This window comes from Aphis gossypii, chromosome 3, assembly GCF_020184175.1.
Source record: "Aphis gossypii isolate Hap1 chromosome 3, ASM2018417v2, whole genome shotgun sequence".
In the NCBI taxonomy this organism is placed as follows: Eukaryota; Metazoa; Arthropoda; class Insecta; order Hemiptera; family Aphididae; genus Aphis; species Aphis gossypii.
The window spans coordinates 9,600,473-9,622,093 of NC_065532.1; the positions used below are offsets into that span (position 1 = coordinate 9,600,473).

Here is a 21,621-nt window from a genome sequence, read left to right on the forward strand (position 1 = left end):
TTGTGTGATCAACTGCAGAGTATTTATGTTCATGATTAACATTAATTAATTTTTTAGCGTAGATTTAATAATATTGTGAGGGCTTTTAACATTATAACTCATAATTCCGCCCCCTCCTCCTTAAACGGATTTTTTTTCTCGTAAAATCACTACCTACTGTGTATTATTATATTATTATGTTTGCTAGGGATGACATGTCTATATAACATCACTGTAATACATAATATTATTTTCTATTAGAGCAAACACAAATTATATTTAAATTTAATATCGTAATGTGTGGTCGGATAATATATTAAGTGAATCGTCGTCGTTTCGCGGTTTAATCGTATTCTTCTTCCGGTCTTACTAAATTATTATGTCTTGCTGCGACTAATGGATTATAAATCTCACCAAAGGTATAATCACGGTAGATAACCGTTATAAACAATATTATAATAATACGATTCATAATATTATAATGAGCAGAATGGTCGATTTTTTCATTGTGCGTTTTGACGTTTATATAAATACGAATATCTGTTTATTTTACGATACGCGGAAAATAATGCACGGAAAAGTGAACGTATATAGCAATAATTGGTTGTTTGCGTGTTTATCTCTTTTACACGGAAACAAGAAGAAAAAAACCTATTATACCTATGTTGACTTTTCAAACTTCCCATTCGAAACCTTATCCCCGTGCGGTATTTATACAAATACACACCCATTTTCGGATTTTCCACCGTTCGTTATGATAATCCTACTGGCTGCACCGCCGTCATTATAGGTACCTACTCCTTCCAATAATACGTTTTTTACTTTTTAACGTGGAATTTTAATCGATATAATATATTATTTTTTATAGTGGACCAATATTTAATCTACAAAATATATAGTCATTACAATGATCTACCAACTTAGTGTATTTTACTTTTGAACTCGTCGTGAATAGTATAGACATTTTTTATATTGTATATCATTATATAAAATACAAGGCCTTAAGGATAATCTTGTATTATAATTTTTTCGATTACCCTGGTTAATAGGACGCAACCATTTTTCCTTAGAGTTGTATAGATAATAAGTATTTTAATTCATCTACGTTTTGTTTATTATTTGCCAAAATTATTCAAAGTTCTGCAATGTATTGATCTACGAAATTAGATTAATTTTTAATTCATGATTTTTTAAACAGCTCTATACTTATACCATTTGATACTAATATATGAATTATGTTACCTATCTAAAGCTTTGCTTTAAAAATAAAATTTACCTAGTGTTTTTTGCCATATTTATCGACTATAAATTAATTGCGATATGCACACATTCATTGTATACGTTTTTCTCCATAATTTTTCATTGATATGTGTTCATTTTTTCGTCATTATCTGAAATTAAAGCTAAAATGAATGATCAGATGGAATCAAAGCATATTAAACACGTTGCATTTCATACATTGCGATAAAGTCAAACTAAACCAAACTGCTCGTAAATCATATATTATACAAAATACATTATAGCTTATTGTCATTATTATTATTATCATTATTTTGATTTTGTCATTTATGCGAATTTTGCGCTTTTAAAATAACAAAATATAATTGTATAAAAATAAAAATACATTAAAGACGTAGGTAGATATGATATAATAATATTATATAGTCTGTTCGATTGCCGAAATCGCAGACAACTATTATTTACTGCGCACATAAAGTCGTTTTAAGTCAAAACCAAACACTCCGAACGAATCCATTCCGTGTCATTAATCATGTACGTAATATATTACTCCATAGCCGTCTACGCTGTATAATATATATTATATATTATACGTACATAAATTTGCACTTGATGAATAATCGTTATTTCAATATAGTAAATGCAATGTGTACAGGGTGATTCGCTTAAAAACTATTCGTCGAATTTCGATTTAGATAGATCACAACATTTTCAAAAAAAAAGTAGTAAGTCAGCAACACGACATGTCACTCCTAAATAAATGGTGAAAAAAAAAATCAAAACATCAAATACTATGTTTATTGCGTAGATATACTTAGCAGTTAGGAATTCCAAAAAACGGACTTCTAATAAATTTGTTATCAGAGAGAAAAATTGGGGTTGAAGTGGTCGAACAAGCACAGTGAATCACTCTGTACGCGAATTTGAATTTTATAACATGTCCTATTGACAACGCAATTGATATTAAATGGTGCCGAAATTAAATGTATACAATATAATATGTGACGCGGTTACGATGGCCAATGACAATGCACATATTATTTTATCTAAATATGTACCTTATGACTAACAATACTTGAAACCACATCGCTCCGGAACCCTATGCTGGAATCCGTTTAGTATGATGTGCGAGCGTGTGTGTAGACTATTATTAAAGCATGTTTATTCAACTGATTGCTTTATCGAAAATGTTCGGTTGTATGATTATTAATTATTTAAATACTGCGTTTCGATATTATGAAGCTAAAAAAAAAAAATAAATAATAAACAATAAATGCCGATGCGTTAGTGATTATAATAAACATTGATTTGCTGATATTAAAACGTATATCACACCTATGTATTTTAACGTGTTATTTATTCTTTAAATAGTATAAGCATTTGCTATCTCATAAAAAAGGAATGTTATTGTATAAAATTTTTATTTTTTTTTTGTATGTAATTTATAAATGTATTACAAAACAAAATATAATTATTTTTACTATATTTTTTTTCATTTTTATATTTTTCAATGACCACAGTCATTTTTAATTGCATATTTCTAAACAGATTATTTTTTTGAAAATGTCGATTAAAAAAATATATATTTTATATTTAAATGAATTGGCAAATTATTAATACTTTTCGAGAAAACTAATGTTTACTTTTAAAATAATTACTTTTTATAATTAACCATAACATAATATCATTATATTCGGTATTTATTTTTGAATTTTGTGTAAATGAAATATGTTTTAATCAATATAACATAATATTACATAACATTACAATAAAATAAGAGAAATGTTGCTAATAATATTTATTTTAACGCTTATAATATACAGCTTTTAATATTTTATAGATTATACATAATTTCATATATTGGATGCCTGTTATCTTCCGTCGTTTCAGTCACTCAACAGTAATACTTATTTAAAAAAAATGTGAAATATTGTCTTAATAGCGCGCTGATACTACAGACGAAGGGAAACATATGAAAACGTATGGGAGATATGTGATAGGCCATGAAAATGTACAGTGTAAAAGTATAGGAAGAATAAGTCACGCGATTGGTCCCCCTAGTCTTAAGTCAATTTTTCCACGTCGATTTTTACATCGAGGATTAGTTGCTTATAAGACGATAAATGCGGTGATCAATTGCGTTTGCGGAAAACAACTACAAAACGTCAAACGTGATACCAAAAGCTTTCACGACGATTTTCCGCCATCAAAAACGAGATATAACAGAAACAACATACTTAACAGATACATTGCTAGTCTCTTGATGTACGTTTTAGCAATCGCAATTGTTTTTTACCAAACCATCGTCAAGGATTGTCTAGCCGTATCTTTTAGGTATCGACCAACATTTACCAAAACATGGTCGAAACGCGGTTTCATAATTGGCGTAATTTTTATGAGTGCAATAAATTGTTTTTATTATTGTGTGTGCCAATATACCTCTTTAGTCTTTATGGCAGATCATGATATAATTTATTGTTGTGTTCCATTTATATATACTTTAAAATAATGATCGCGTATACTAATATGATTAATTATTAAGAAATGTTATGGATGTATGATTATTTTTAAATCATATATAAATCAACCTTTCACGAATAATTGATTATTTTCAGTAAGTTCACGCATACACTAACTGACAATATAAGATCTCGAGAAATAAAGAATATATAATGAATGTAGTTGTAATTTATACTGTCTGGTTTACAAAACTGTTTACGAGTATAAAAGACTAACAATATTTTAAAATAATCGTGTTGGTATGTAGTTCATTGTGGCCAACAGTTTTATATCGAAATATTAATATGTATTCCTACAGCAGATATTTTTATATATATCATATATGTATCTGTATATAATACATACGACATACGAACAACGTTTAAGATACCACCGGCTCAATCGTTTCAGGATTTCCGAGTCACAAGTCGTTTTATATTTATTGAATAACATTCATATAATATTGTATATAGTATTAAGTATTATAATCAAATAAAATATAATTTGAGAATTTTAGTCCACTTTTACGGAGAGATGAAAAAAGTTTTACCCGTAGTTAAGTTCCGCTTATAGGTCCATCGATTACCTTGTACGCTTCCGGGAAAACATTCCGCAACTCCTGACCAAATATAATTTGTCACTCAGACAAAAAAAACTTTAGATCGCAAAATTGTTGTAAACCTTTTTTGCACAAAGATTAAATCATTTTTCAAGTTAAAATATAACGGAATTAGGCAATATCATAATTAGATAATAATAATAATAATAATAATAATAAAATATATCAAGTATAAAATATAGCTGTGGAAAAATGTTTGATATTTTTGTAAGATATTGTGTACATTTTTTAATAGAGAAGAAACGACAATTTTTTACGTTTTAATAGATAAAAAAAAATAACAATAATTTAACAACCATATTTTTAAGTTGTTTTTATTTCAAAAAATCATATTCTATAATATGGCTTAAAGAATCGTTTTATTCTATTTACAAAAAAAGTTTACCAACATGTTTGTTTACGTGTTAATTAATATTATAATGTACGGAGCAAATTGTTGATCGGATATCGTTTAATTTACTTTTAAGTGTACGTAATAATCATTAGACCTAGTACAGAGGGACTTCAAATAGATTTTATTTCCATGTTAATAATCCATCTAAGTGGATACAGAAGCCTCAAATACATATTAATATATAATTAAGTAGTAGTTATGTGTAAGTGTCTATATAGGTACCTACTTCTTAATACATACATTGTGAATGATCGCGTCGTCTTACTTGCGAACTTTCAATTTATGTGGAACGTTTTGAACTAAACTACAGTTTAGTTAACACAACATTAATCAGTATCATAACGTTAATAACTTCAGTTATGTACTCGTAAAATGTTTATTTTTCATGATTGTGTATGTTCTTCTTAAAACAACTATTTTAATGTATATTATATGAGCTTTGAAATTATATACTCGATCATTTAAAATGTTAACTCATACATTTTTTAATCTCTGTGAACAATTTGTTTTAAAAACTAGGTTATGGATGGAAATAGGATAACATTTTTTTTAGGAGCGAAGGATTACATATAATATTATACAGTTTTTATACAAAAGCATACTAATGTATGTTGAACTATATTAAATATGTATAATTACCTTGATTATTCTTCATTATCAATAATGATTACTATGATAAATAAAATGAACCAGTTTTTCTATTCAATTTTTAGATACTGAACGGAGCGATAAATGAATTGATTTTATGATGTCTGATTTTTTCGTCTGGCAGTTCCACGTTAGTTACGATTTTAAAATTTTTGAAATAAAATTGAACTAGTTAGTACTACGGACGGTCGAAAATTAAAAATATGTAGAACTTATACTAATAATCAAGAAAAAACATTTTCAATGCATAATAAAATTTTTAAAATATTTGAATACATTATGTTTTTGAGTTATTTACATTCAAAGTCTTTAATTTGTATAACCTAGATTTGAAAATTGTATACAATATTCCTCATTAGGTACTTAAATAAACATAAATATTTTTTTATAGACATTTGAAGTTCAAATATGAACGAAATTGCATATTAAAATGATGAATAACAATGTTCAATATTTTTTTTTTTAGTTTAAAAACATTATTTTCAGAAACCCAAAATTATTATGTATATTATGAATTTCTTCACTCAAAGACAATTTAAAAATATGTAGATGTGTATTTTTTTAGAAATTATCTGTTTGAATCTATTTATAATCTGTCTACACTGTTTTACATTAAAATGGTATCGAGTCAATAATTATTAACACTAATATAATATATATTATAAATTATGTTTATTAATATAATTATAATAATTAAACAAATAAAACATTTTCAGAAAAAATCAAATCAACATACTGTAATAATAATACTATAAATTACTTTAATAATAATAACAAACAGAAATATTATGAAATTTTCTAAGTAATATACTATAAAGGCTAATCGTCAAGAATCATTTTCCATGCATTTTTTTTTTTTTGATATATTACTGAATTAAAATTAAACACATCCAATGTGATCCAACAGTGATCCTACTTGAATTTATTGTACGGTAGAAAAGGATCCTTAATAATACTAAGTCATTAATTGTAAGTATTTTTAAGCACAAAAATTGGTAATTTGTGTATATCACAGCAAACTACTTTGATAGTAGGTAGTTACTAAATTTGAAATTAATAATTTACCTTTGTTTCAATTATCTCTAGAAAAAAGTTAGAAATGCTTCATGAAGCTTTATAAACTTAATCGAACAACATATATGGCTTAAAAAATGTTCTAGTTAACGATGGCATCGTGAACTTTGTAGTGCAAAAGTTCAAATTAGCCCACTGGCGAAAATAAAGTTTAACAAATTTTTATAGTTGTTCAACAATGTTTAACAATCTACCAACACATTTATTGGATGAGTAGGATCAATGTCTGCTAATGTTGCGCTGTCAAAATTACAATAGGTTTTCGATGAATATGCATACATATTATTTTAGTATTATATAGAAGTAAGTATGCATTGCATACATTTATTTTCTACTTAAAATAGCTAAAGTAGCTAAGAATTACCCTTATTCTGATATGATAAAAAATATTTATTATAAATTAACACATTTTAAATTAGTTAAATATTATGTAGACGATATTGTAGGTATACAAAATTGATTAACGAAAACCTTGTTGGATTAATTTAATGTTAAATAAAGGCTTAAATTAACTAACTATTATTTAAAATTTGATGCGTGATCAAATTTTAAATGCTTTTTAACGAGTAAATTATTTTTGTTGGAAGATATTTTTAATGCGAACTGCTGAAACACATTATTATATTGTCAATCTATTGATTTTATAATACCAAACATTATTGATCAGCCATCAATCTCATTTTGAACAACTTTTGCGATCGTCGCATTACTTAAAAAAAATATTTCACACATCGATGAATGATGTAAGTAACGTTACATTTCTATACCTAAAATAATTTATCGTTGATGTATACATTAAGTTTTTATTTGTCAACTATGCACTAATGACGTTTATTTGTGTTCTATATTCACTAAAAAGTTGTGTAAACGTACACGTCATCATCGCAAATTAATCAAAATCTTTGTCCACTACCATCGATATTTTACTAGCACGAAATGTTGGATAAGCTCTAACTGACCTCACTCCCCTATTGTATGGTGCTTTTAACAATATGTGCTGCAATAATAGCTGTAAAATAACTATCATGCATTTTAGGAATTATGGGAGAAGGGATGCTTATTCATCCATACTTCAAAACTTTTATGGTGACCAAATATTTATCTTTGAGTGCCTGAAAACGATGTTTTTTACTATTTTTCCCATTATCGCTTTCGCTGCACATAGTATAATATAAATTATAAAATACGTACTGTATGTTAGTTTTTTTTCACTCATTCTCGCCAAACCTGTGCCAATACTAAGTTATGCGAACACTGTCTCGGGTTTTGTTTTCTCTCCCGTCGCACAGGAAATTGCCCGAGAACCCTGAGATACCATCTCCTTCGATTTATACTTGCACTTCCCACATTTCACACGATTTCGCACATCAGTTGACTTCAGCGTGTGGCAATAAGCGGTTGGTCCGGACTGAGACGTCTGCGTCGGTCCGTAGTAGACGCTATCGCGACCAGATATAGTTTCGTACGTCGTCAGCAACTACGGATTCTCTCTGTCTGTAAAAGAAAAGTTAGAGTAATATATTATATATAATAAATACGAAAAAAACGTCCACTTTACAGTGATTTATGGTCTCACACACACGCACACACACATATATATTATCGGCGCGGAAACTTTTTTCCTCCTCCTACTAGCTTTTCGCAATATTTATATGTATATAAACATTCCATATAATTTATTCAGATGGTCAAGAAGTTTTATTTATGTGAAAATTCCGGTCGGGAACTCGGCGGAAAGACGAGTATTTCCAAACTCGTGTCCAGGTCTCGTCCACGTGATTATACAGAAAGGGTACTTTTACTTTATTTCTATGATATATATATATATACACTCCCCATCCATTCCACACACTTTTCAAAACAAGTTGAATCATTAATTTATGGAGACAAATGCTCTTCTAAACCTCCCTCTCCGCCACCGTTGCAACAGTAGCTATACTGCAGTTGCAAACAATAATAATGGATACTCGCTCTTTGTCGTCCGTTGCCGCGCCACTGGCTTTGTTTCGAATCGCAGTCAATACTTTCCGACTCACGAACGTCCGTTCGGAATTAAGAGATGAAAATATATACCCTATCGGCCGTATATAATTTATCGATTTTCGGTTGATATTTATTATTATTATTGTTCATTTTCGTTTTGTTTTTTTATATAAATATATAGGTATAGTATACAATATATACGGCATACGGCAGTTGTGACCTATAATAACACTCTTTTTTCCTCCCTTTCGCGTTCCGGTCGAACACATTTTTCGCAACCGAGTGTCGCTGAAATGTTGAAAACAATATTTTTTTTAAGTATCGCGGAATAACAGTCTTTGCGTAAAGTTCATGGCATTTGAACATTCATTTCGGTTCACACTACCCTATGCATCAAGTTAAAATCGTTTACCACAGTATAAGTACAGAGAAACCTCTATTAATGGACACCACAAAAAAGTAGAAACATTCTTAAAGTTAAACATTTTTAAATTGCACTTTAAAATACACAGACAGTACATGTAGCTATTATAATCTCTTAATAATGGAAACTGTAGTGAACTGGTCCTAATTTTATAAATAAACTTTCATCAATGGGAGTATTATTAGAAGTAGATAAAAATAAAATAATTTATATTTAATGTTTCTATACAATTTATGAATGGTGTGTATTCAATTACTACATAATACAAATTAACTTATATTGATATTACGTAGTATAATCACATTGTATCAATAGAAATAAGTAAATATGAAATTTTTAAAATATTAGACTTATTACAACCAATACTAGGTATATATAATATGTTAAATGAGTTATAAGGCTTAATAAAATACAATATTTTAACATACGAAAAATAGATTTAAGTATATAATATGATAAAGGTTAATGAAATATAAGTTTACGCCTTCCAAATTACATGAAAGATTTTGTAAAAGTAAATTGATTTAAATTAATTTTATAATTGCCAATATCGATATGATAATAGTTTTGTCAACATAATCAAACATTTTTGTTGAAAAAAGAGAAGCATTAAGTAATGTAAGGTTTTTAAGACAATTTTTAAATTCACGTTGCAAACTAAATGCGTTACGAAAACTTATGTATGAAATGAAAATAATAACAGATTTTTAAAAAATTATCGAAAATGGAAGTGCTCAAGTGCCTACTATAGTATTATAGAATTTACATAATATATTAACAACATTTCCATAATATTTATAAATATATACATATCTATTACATAAATAGCAGAATAATCTAAAATATTGTGTTACAAAAAAATTAACAAATAACCAAAATTGTAGATATTTCGTTTTAATTTTTTTTCTATATTTCTAATTTTAAAGAAGATTTAAAATTTAAAATAAGCCCCATAAAATTTCACCATAGTACATAATTTATAAAATTACATATTTTAACTAACATAAAACTTCTATTAAAAAGTAACTCGATTTTTTAAGTTCTTCAAATCTACACAAAGAAGAAAATAATGGAGTAGATATTTTTATTTAAAAAAAACATAATACAATTTTAAAGTATCTATTCTATAGTACTTACATAAATATATATTTTTAAATATTATTCATTAAGACCTTAAATTCGATAATATATTATAATATTAAAATGTAAATAAATTTAATACGGAGTGCTTGATAAAATTGACACTATAAATTATAATATGAGTAATGAGTAATGACTATTCTTGTGATTATATATATTAAAAAAAATATATATCTGTAGGTAGTTTAATACTAAGCATTAAATTGTATATATTTTAAACTTGGCTTTATTGATTATACAAATAATTAGGTTAAATGCAAATTAATTAATATGTTTTCGTGTAAAATAATTATGTAATAATAATTAATTCCTTATTTATTAAAATTCAGCATACTTCATGCATTATTTATTTTTTTTTATCTTATACTCCAAAATATTATTTTTAAAGGTTTATCATAATAATAATTAATAATTATTGTATAAATATCTTTTTATAATTTTACTAATAGTATTAACTCTTTAATATTATAATTTTGTAATTAAAACAACCATTGTTGTAGATTTACCATTAAACTAATAATAAAAATAAAAAAGGCTTATTTTTTAATTATTAAATTAATGTAAAAAAAAATAATAATCCGTTATAACGAAATATAACATTTTCATTTTTGACACAAACCAATATATATATGTATATTAAATAAAAATTTAAAAAGTTATTTTTATGCTATTTTTATGATATTTGACCGCATCTGGATAGTTATGCAAAGTGGAGCAATGATTATATTGATGGTTTAATAATGATGTTTGTTTTGTTTTGGTGTGTACTTATGTATGACAATATTTTTCAAATTTTTGGACTAAAAAACTGCTTCAACCTTGAAATGTAAGAGTAGTCACTGGTAAAAAATGTATTTGAATACAATATGGGTGTAGTGTGGTTAAAAATGGAAAACTCCCATTATATTTTAAATAAATCAGGAAGATAGTGAGAAAATGAGAATATTTTACGCAATATTTGTATTTACTAAACGTTTTTTGTTTGTTGCAAAAATGAATAATAGTTAGTAAAGACATCAAAATATATTTACTTTAGAATATTTTCTAAAAATGAATTAATTTAAAAAATATTTAAATATTTTTCTAAACTATTTATAGATATTGGACATTTCAGAATTTTATGTTGTTACAATTTTCGTGATTTAAGACAAAATAATTTTTAATCTCATAATAGTTTATTCATTATTAGTTATTTTAACAATTACAAAATAGGTATAAAAAATCCATAGACAATTTATTTTTCATCAAAAAATTTTATTATTTAGTTTGATTTAATGAAATATTATTAACCGTAGCAATTTAAAATACTCCATTATTACTTAAATCGTAATTTTATGAACATAAAGTCATTTTTTAAATATTATGATTATATAAAGTTATTTTTACTGTGTGATGTTGGTATATTAAATTGTGAGTAATATGACTAATAATAATAATATATATATATAATAAATTGGTTAAACTTATATTGTGTTTTCCATTGTAAAATAAAATACTGATTTATTATACTACGTATAAAATATCTTTAGAAAGAGGTGAATAAATTTAGAAATAGTTAAAAACTCAGTTAGGAACTAATGATTACGATGTCCCTGATGAAATAAATCGTATATCCTATTATTATTGAGTTTGATTATTACAGTAAAATAAAATCCGGTCACGATGTAGACAAGATACCTTCTCCACACAGTGTCCCGTATATTGTTCTTATTACGAATGTTTTTCAGATATATACGTAAATATACAAGTACACTGTTCTACTATTGTGTATCTACAGGTCGTTATATTTTATACAAGTCGCGTATATAGTACCTTAATATAAAGTTAATTGCAATGAATTTTTTTATGTGAAATAATAAAATAAATGTAGCATCTTTTATATGAAATTTACCGAAAAATATCTTTGGATACATATTTTTTTTTTATATAAAAAAAGTTAATTAAAAAGTTGTGTATTTGCTTTGATCATCTACTATTTAATATTGATAAAATAATATAATATTAGATGATAAATCAAAAATCTCTGCATTTCATATTCATAAATCATAAGTACATTATTTTTACATATTTATATATTATAAATGTACATTTAAAATTTAAAATGTTAAATACATTATTTAGAAAAAAAAATAATTGTCATTATAATAATATAATTTCTGTACTTTTTAGTATATCAATAATAATATTTGATTAAACTTTATTTTAATAAAGACATGCTATTATGTAGATTCTAGGCATTGATTAAGTAAACTTACCTAATAATTGATGTAGAAACTTGATTTTCTTGATTCTTTACCATCCATTTTATCAAACTTTAAACGAAAAATTATTTTTGTGAATAGCTCTTTGAGTAAAATAAGTATTGCTATTTACCTATTGAAGCAGAAAACATTACAATTAATTCACTATGTGCATTTTCTCATAGTACACGAAATTCTTCATTGATGAAATTAATATAATATTATTTCAAAGCCATAACGTCCTTTATTTCTTAAAAATTTACTAATTATCAGTTTTATTTCAAAATAAAATCGATAAGTAATAAACACATTTTTATTAATAATAAATTATTTAACGGACATGACTGTATATTTTATATTATTATAATACTATATAATTGTATTGTTTAACTTCCGTATATTTTCATCTAGATAGTTAAATAAAATACATATCATATATATAATTGGCCAAAAAGTCACACTAGCATTATCCTCTGTATATTGCACTTTCAATATTTACATTTCCTATATTACGTGCATAATATTAAGTATGCGGCGACGCATAATAAATAATAATTACATTATTTGTTCAGTATCGATAAATATTTAAACTCTTATGTTTAAACATTTCAAAAGCTCGATTACTATTATGTATTTTGGTACAGTCTACAGACTAATCAATTTGACGAACGTCAATCATTTTAAAGGGGAAATGTTATCTATTATTAAGCTTATTGAAATCGGTCTCAATAAATTTGACAGTTCAATCGTGTCTACACGTCTTATTTTATTGACGGTATTTGGTACATCACTGTTTTTATTTCTTAGAAATCTTAATCCGATTTATTTCACCATACATTTTAAGAGTCTGGTTGCAGCCTTATACTTCATTTCAACTTACATGTGTAAGTGATTTTATACCAGTCAATTGTTAAAAAAAAAAACTGAATCGTATATAAATAATACATTAATAATTATTAATGCAAAAATATAGCATGTTTACGATTTTTAAAGTTAAAGAAAATACATAAAATTAAAAACTATAGTTAGTAATAACATGTACGGCACATTAATATTGTAACACTAGTTAATAATTATTATTGTTGGTACCTACACGAGACGTTGTCAATAGTATATTTAAAAGAGATTCAGTTTCATTTGATATTTTTGGTAAATGATATTACAAGCAAGTATATTATTAAAAAATAATAATGATAATAATAATTGGGTTTTATGTTTGTAATAAAAGCAGCAAATAATATTATGGCATGTCATACGCCTTATCCATTAACCAGTATTAATGTTTTTCGTTTTCAAAAACAATTTTAACGCATTCTAAAAGCATGATATAATGTTCTGAAAACGGTGATGTATAAACATAAACACATTTGAATGAATGAAACAAATCATACTATGCTATTTATGTAATATATTTATTCATTTAAAATATATATAGTATTATATATTAGTAGCTAATTCAATATTTCAACAATACGAGTGATTATATATATATATATATATATATATGTATTTAGAAATTAGCCTTTGATAAATTCCTATTAAGTAGGTAGTTCTTATATAATATAATATGTAATACGTGTTTCATTGTAAAATATAATTATTATTATAGGGAGGGGGAGGATCAAACGGTAATCGTTTTGCGGAGGCGTTGTTGTACTTACTAATAATAAACATAAACGACGCAAATGTTTTACGTTGTTGCTGTGTAGTACGATGATGTGAACCACAAATAATAATATTTTTTTAATCATGGTAATATAAATGGTTCAAATATAATATAAATTGTGATATTTTTAGTTATTTTATATTCTTTGGTGAGTTTGGTTTTAAATATTAAATGCTATAAAAAAAAATTATATATTATACATATATAAAAAAAAAATTATATATATATTATGGTTAAGTATAAATTTATTTCACGTCATTAGCCACGGGTCGTTATCAATTAAAAAAAAAAAAAAAAAAAAAAATGTTTGTAGATTGTCAATTGATTTACCAAGTCCGTAATCTCAACACTGATCACCACGTCGACCGGATCAAGTAGCGTTGTTAATATACACGAGTAGGTATATATGGATATAGTACTAACTCATACTAACTCTTGAGGCTATCATCTCTACTCAGCAGTGACTATGAATTATTTATCGCGCCTTTAGCCTTCCATCTACTCCACCTTAAGACCACTACCACTGTGGTGTGGGACGATGCAGGGATTGGTCTCGCCGGAGGAAGGTACGCTGCTACTATATTTATGTATAATAATATACAATGACGGTTATCACGACCAACACGAAAACCCTCGGTGGAGTAATTATTATTATGCGGCCCTATCTGCCAGTTCTATACAATATCTATATTGTATTATATATTACTTATATATATATATATATACAGAATGATTATTTTATTTTCGAAAATAATTAACACTTACGAAAGTATTTATATTATATATATTATTGACAGCAATCAATTATTTTAAATAATATAATGTTAAAATTATTTTACAATCAATTCATCAATAGCATACTTGTATATTATATTTTGACTAATCCATTTTTTCGAAGGTAATTCGTACGTCATGTTAAAATATAATATACTCAATACCTGAACCTTAAACATTTTATTTTTTTTTAATTCAAAAAAATTAAATAATCTGTTTTAAGTTGAATAGTATTTTTTATTAAAAATTAACTTTAATAAAATACTATATATGGAATTTTAGTGGTTTACAACCTTTTTAACAATGCGACGCGTTTCATCTCCTACAAAACTTTCGCGGCACACCAATCCATATACTCGTAGCACTGAATATCAATAATAATATGGGTAAATACTAAATATATACTTTAAAACTAGATTTTTCACGAAACATAGGTTAAAAACCACCGTATGGAATATAAAACTGATGAGTATATTTTATGTCACATGTAAAATGTTTATTTTAGAAACGGTGACTGTACATCATATCTTTTATATCATACATCACTTTATTCGGCACTATGATCTTTTAAACATTTTTAACTTGAAGATATTATTAAATTGCACAATATACAAAGTGTATATTAAATAGCTTTAGTGTTGTCATCTCAGTTATTGAAAAACATTTGTAATTAAATTATGTTAATAAACAAGAACAGTGATAGTCTAACTTAACTTTTGTTTATCCGGCTCTTCATACATAACTTTGTTGCGTCTGCTGATGTGTCACTATTTTCGTGCCTTTTCGAATAAAAGACTTGTTGCGTACATTTCACAAGTCGGTTTCTCGCTAGTGTGAATCTGTTGATCGCTGATGTACCACATCATCGGACATATTTGAGTGAACGAAGGTATCGCACACATCACATAACAACGGGTTGTTTTCCCCGCATATCCACGGTTACAGGAGTCCAAATAGAGTAAGGAATCTGGAGAATTAATAAGATAATGAATTCGTGACTGAATTATCTGGGTAACTGTCAATAAAAATTACACATGTGTAATGGTAGGTAATTTATCGTTATTTACTATTGTATAAAAATGATAAACACATAACGACATTATACTGTATTTTAGTTAAAATGAAGTATAAAATTAATTTTTACTCGTGTTCAAATATATAGTATAAGTAGATAAGCTTTCTTAATTTATTACTAAGTTGATTATTTAGTGATGATTTTTTATTATAACATATAATATAATTATTTTATTTTAATGCCTGATAGTAATTCTAATTTTATTTTCTTCCAAATATTTAAGCAACGAACAAACAATTGAAATGTTTTCTATCATTAAGGTCTATTAAAAGAATATAACATTACTTGATTTATATGTATTTATTGCAAAAAAAATTTATTCTCGTTTGATTTTTATTTATTTTGATTATCTTATATATATATATTTCTTATTCCATCACACCACCCCAAACACCTATTTATAACAGCCATAACACTACCATGCATGCGTCATTTACATGCTACATCCCACCATCAAGCGGCCATTTCAGCAAATTTTCATTCGAATTATTTCTTATTATTACCGTCATCGTCATCGTTCTTTTTAAATTTTTTTTTCTTGTTGTGCTCTATAATATGATTAATTTGATCGGGGTTTTTTATTATTTTTTTTTTCAAAAATGCTACTTCAATATACAATTCGTCAGCTGTGCAATAATTCCATTTACAATAAGATGCGCTATAACGCGTATCGTCAACTGTATAATACCTATATAATAATACAATTGGGAAATGAACTAATTTTAATTTTTCAAAATACGTCATCAATCCTACTGTTAATATACACATAATATATATAATAATTTCGTCCCGGCATTACAAACAAAAAAATATGGTAGATATAATTGATATTTATATATAACTGTATAAGACCTGTAGTTGACAGTCTAGAAAAAAAACTAACCGTTACGATTGATTATATTATAATATATACCGCCTATATCGTTCTGAATCGTAAACGAATTTCATATATTAACCGCGATTGTCTCGTTTCCGATAATAATTATCGTTCTACTGCGACGTACCGACCTATAATTGACGAGTCTATTATGCATCCTATAATACAAGTGGCACACAAGACTAATTTCCGTACGATGTGCGTAAGTGCGTTATTATATTTCATCGAGTTTTGCTACAATGATTTAACCATCACGGGTGCAAATAGAGTAAATTAATATGGGTGTAAGAACCCCATACATTTCGACGTGACATTAGGGTAGATTCCCCTTCTATTTTATTAATCAAATCAATCAGTTCAATACAGCGAATTATCTAACTTTATTTGACTGTCAAAGATATCTCATCGTGCTTAAGCACATATGACAGATCTGTAAATCCGTTTTGTCACGTTATTTTGTTGTTAACAAACTTTTAGCACGGCCAAAAATATCGTTTACACTATTTTACACGGAATAGATCCTGTTGTAACTTGAGTTTAATTAACTCGTTCTCGATTATAGATCGAAATAATAATATTATGGATTGTGATCAAACACAATTTATTTTATTTTAAAATGTCGATGTTTATTGTACATAATATATCTATACTCGTATAACTATAAAAATATAGTCAATAGGAAAAAAATATTTGCTTATTAATACACATTCTGAACTATACTTGGAAACATATTTTTCAAAAACTTAAATGATTCGTAAAGACCATTTTAGAATAGTCAAAATAAACGTTTCGCCATTCACACTTTTGACCCACTAAATAGCGTAAGTATATAGACCATAATATGATTATTCTTTATCGTTGCACATGACAGTCGCGAATACTCATATATTATACATATACACATAGTGTCGGTAGATACGGCGCGTGCACTTCCGGCCGAGCTCGTCAGTCAATGCACGGCGGGATTGTCTTTCATTGAATTTATGCCAGCGGAGAGGGTAAATTCGTCGGGTGTGCGCGCCTGTAGTGCGTGACCCGTCAGCCGAGCGGTCTACCACGTTTAATTCGGCTTAATTGACATTCCGTAGGATTCCCGATGCGTGTTGGCGGCGTTTATACCGACGGCGGCGGTAGGGTAAAGGAAAAGGCAACGACTATAATACGCGAATACTCTCGAACACACACACACACACACACACACACACACGAGCACGAACATTTGCCAAAAACGGCGGCCGATGATTATTCTTTATGCGGCTGTCGGCGAGTAATGCGTTGTGCGCGTATATAAATTATACGTTATATATGGCTTTATGTAAGCTCGTGTAACTCAATTAACGCGAACTCGGAGAATATTATTTTGTAAAATGAATTTCGATTCGGTTGGTCGGACTATTGGTCAGAAAACCCAAAGGGGTAAAAGTTGAAGATAAAAAGCAAAAAAATATATTAAAATTAATTTCACAACAGCCCCGATGGTAGTGGTAGTGGTAGTGGTTGTCCTTATACTAAGTATATCGGCTTAATTAAGTCGGATTCGACCGATTCGCTAAAAGTTGTTCCAGCTGTAGCGGCTATAACGACAATAATATATTATATCGAAGAAAATAATTTTTTAAATCGGGTTTCTATCAAAAGATCGCGAGTTCTTGCATAAAATATTATTTTAATTGTCTCGATCCCGTGGCGCGAAGTTTTCACAGTTGCTGGCAGCTGCAGCAGACTGCGCGCTACTATATAGTTAGTTCAGATGATGATGTCTGTTGTTCATTAATTGCATTGTTTCAAGACAGAAACGGCATAACTCGATAGTATAATTTTTTTAATATAAAACAAATGCAAAATTACTTACTATATTTACCGACAATAACTGGACCGTGCACCGACCAGTTCATCGAAGTATATGAAAATGTATATTCGTTTGATGGAAAAAAAATTAAGTTTGAAATTATTGTTTACGCTTATGGAAAACTAGATGACACGGAAGACGAATGCTCATCGAATCATCGCATCCATAATAATATATAATATCTAATACAAATAATTTTCAATTAAAAAAATATATATATAATTTTATTTTTAAAGTATCTATATTTTTTATTTTTCCAGGAAAAGCATTATGATAATGATACCGAAACAGACGGCTGACGAACGACATTAAATATCAAAATAAGCATGACGTATTGGCTGATATTCATGCTGTCCATCTGGCCGGTTGCAGTCTCTTCAGGTAATGATGATGATTATTATCACTTCTATTATCTATTTAATAGTTAAAACATTTTAAGGGTAAAAATTGGATGCACGGGGTCAGCTATAGTAATTAATATAGGAATGAACCTTCATTTTTGTATTAAAGAAAAATAACTACTCTTTAAATCACTATTATATAGATGACTGAGGTTTATTTCTAGTACAGCATTAGATAATTATTTACTGATCAAATTTTTTATTCCGCGTCTTACATTTTTTATTTTTTTTTTTTTCGCAATGTGTTACTTAAACCGATGTATAGTAATAAAAGCGCTAATGATTTTAAATTTAAATTGATATTCATATTTTAATGTAATACATAATTGCAAAAAAAATACTATATCATTTACTTGTAAAATATTTTGTACTATAAATTTAAGCTGATTCTATTCAAAATTTTAATTTGCTCATGTTATATTATTTTTACTAAAAGCTATAATCAAAAAAAAAAAAAAACATGAAGAAAAGATAATCTTGGGTATAAACATATTATTTTCTTGAATTAGAGAGTCTGTAAATTTCAAAACGCTAAAATATATCTTTTAAAAAATATGTACAAAATTTATTAAATTAACATTATGAACGCATTTAAAATGTAAAAATGTCACCGTTTTAATGGTAGCATTAACGACAGTGTTAATAAATAAATTTTCGATGAAACACTTTCATGCGAATATACATGAACTGCTTACTGAACTAAATAATGTACAGTTGAGCTTCAGTATATACTTAACGATAACGTTTATAACTATAAAAATAATGTATTATAAACGAAAAACTTATATTATACCAGATGCGTTTAAGTTACAAAGGTAAAATTAAAAAATATATAATTTGTATTCTGTAAAATCATTTGATTATTTTTGCCAAGTCTGCGAACATTATTTTTTTAAATATTTAATAATAATAATACAAAAATAAAAAGTAATATAAATAAAATACATAGATATATAATATGTTTATTAATATTAATATAATATGTTTTCAATAATATTCTGATCCTTACAGTGTTAAAGCAAATTGTAGAGTTGAAGAGTTGGCACACGTACTGATTGTATTTTGTAAACATTTTTTCATTAAATTTAACATTCGTTTTTTGATTAATAGTCTTTTTTTTAATTAATTAATTGCAATGAAATTAAATTTAAATGCCAGTAATTGTTTAATTTAGTGATTGAATAAAATAAAATATTTCCGTATTATTTTTCAAAGAATCAATAATACTTATATTTAGCTGGTGAAATATATTTAATGTGTTAAATTTAAGTTTGATTATATTCAAAATATTTTATCCCAGTGTAGTACTTATTTCTGCAGTTACCAAAATAATAATTTTAATCTTCAATGACTATTAATTTTAATATTATAATATAAGTTATAACTAGGGCTCGGATTTCAAAGCATATTTTATATAGATAGAAATCTAATTTTAATACATAAATTCGTTTCATGTCATTCTTATTTCAAATTAACCAATTTTTTTTTTTGCTTTTTTATTGTTTTTTATTTTTAAATTATTCCAGCTGTGAATTTTATATATTGGATTATTATTGTTTTTGTTATTGGTTTGTTTATTAAGTATACCTTTTAAAAACGTATAGAATCTATACTATAGATTATCGATTTACATGTAGCTTGCAGTACCTATACGGTCAGTCTGCCTATAACATCGATATCGATCATTTCCAAATTTAAGATTTAGTGTTGTTATTTGAATTTTGAAACCTCTGGTATGAAGTATGCACCGATCACTTCAGTGACGTACAGAGTTTGTTGTCTATGTATAAAATTATTCTGACGGACAATAGAGTAAATTTCACTACTGCAAATCTAGGGAAATACCTACATGGTAAATAATTCTTTTTTTTAATTTAAATTAATTTAATTCTCCTACAAGTTACATTATTTCCTAAACGTAATAAATATAACAGAAAAGTTACGAATTTATTAGTACGGAGACATAAATGATGTTAGGTGATATTTTATAAGATTATGAAATTGAATTTATCTTAGAATTTCTTTTAAGTTTCATTATATTATAATGCTTAGATGTTAAGTTATTAAATTTTACGTTTCACAGATATCGCACCCACTTAAAATACCTCTTTTCGCTTCATTTTTATACTATAGTGGATAGTGTAAAATAATTTTCAAGTAAACAAACAAACATGTATATCTTTTTAGTTAAATATAAACTGAAATGGAATTACCAGCTGTACCATGAACATTGAAGACATAATGACACGACTAAACTAGGACATCTGGTTCAGTGGTGTAACAAAAAAATTTGCCCCCCCCCCCCCGGCAAAAATAAAAAATAGGCCTCTAAAATATTGTTTATGTAGGTATATTAGTTTAAAAACATTAATCTGATATAAGTATACTTATTTTAATTAAAAATGTTGTTATGATATGATAAAAAATAACAAAATGTATTTAATTTAAGTTGTACTGAATTATTTTATTTAAATTTCTGCGATCGTCTAGCATTTTTTTGGGCAAACTTGTCAACTAACATGTATTATAATACTTTATAAAAAATTTAAAGTATATACTTTTTGAATTAAGTAATTTGTAAAATATTTAAATATATACATAATATACACAATCTATAATCAATTGTAAAGATATACTCATTACGATCTATATACAGTATACATATTACACATGTCACGTGTACATCAAACTACATAACTCTGTAGACTGGAGACATGGAGTAATATAACGTTTTATCGTT

At 26.6% G+C, this 21,621-nt stretch overlaps 1 protein-coding gene across 6 annotated transcripts in view; it reads left to right on the forward strand.

The window, feature by feature from the left end:
• The window catches only part of LOC114127463 (uncharacterized), a 155,539-nt gene that overhangs the window by 79,686 nt on the left and 54,232 nt on the right, over positions 1 to 21,621 (forward strand). For all 6 annotated transcript variants that reach the window (XM_050202620.1, XM_050202619.1, XM_050202622.1 and 3 more), the window contains one exon: positions 18,741 to 18,861. In XM_050202620.1, coding sequence (XP_050058577.1) covers positions 18,807 to 18,861 — 55 coding nt within the window. In that variant the 5' untranslated portion in view covers positions 18,741 to 18,806. The remainder of the gene's footprint in view (positions 1 to 18,740; positions 18,862 to 21,621) is intronic.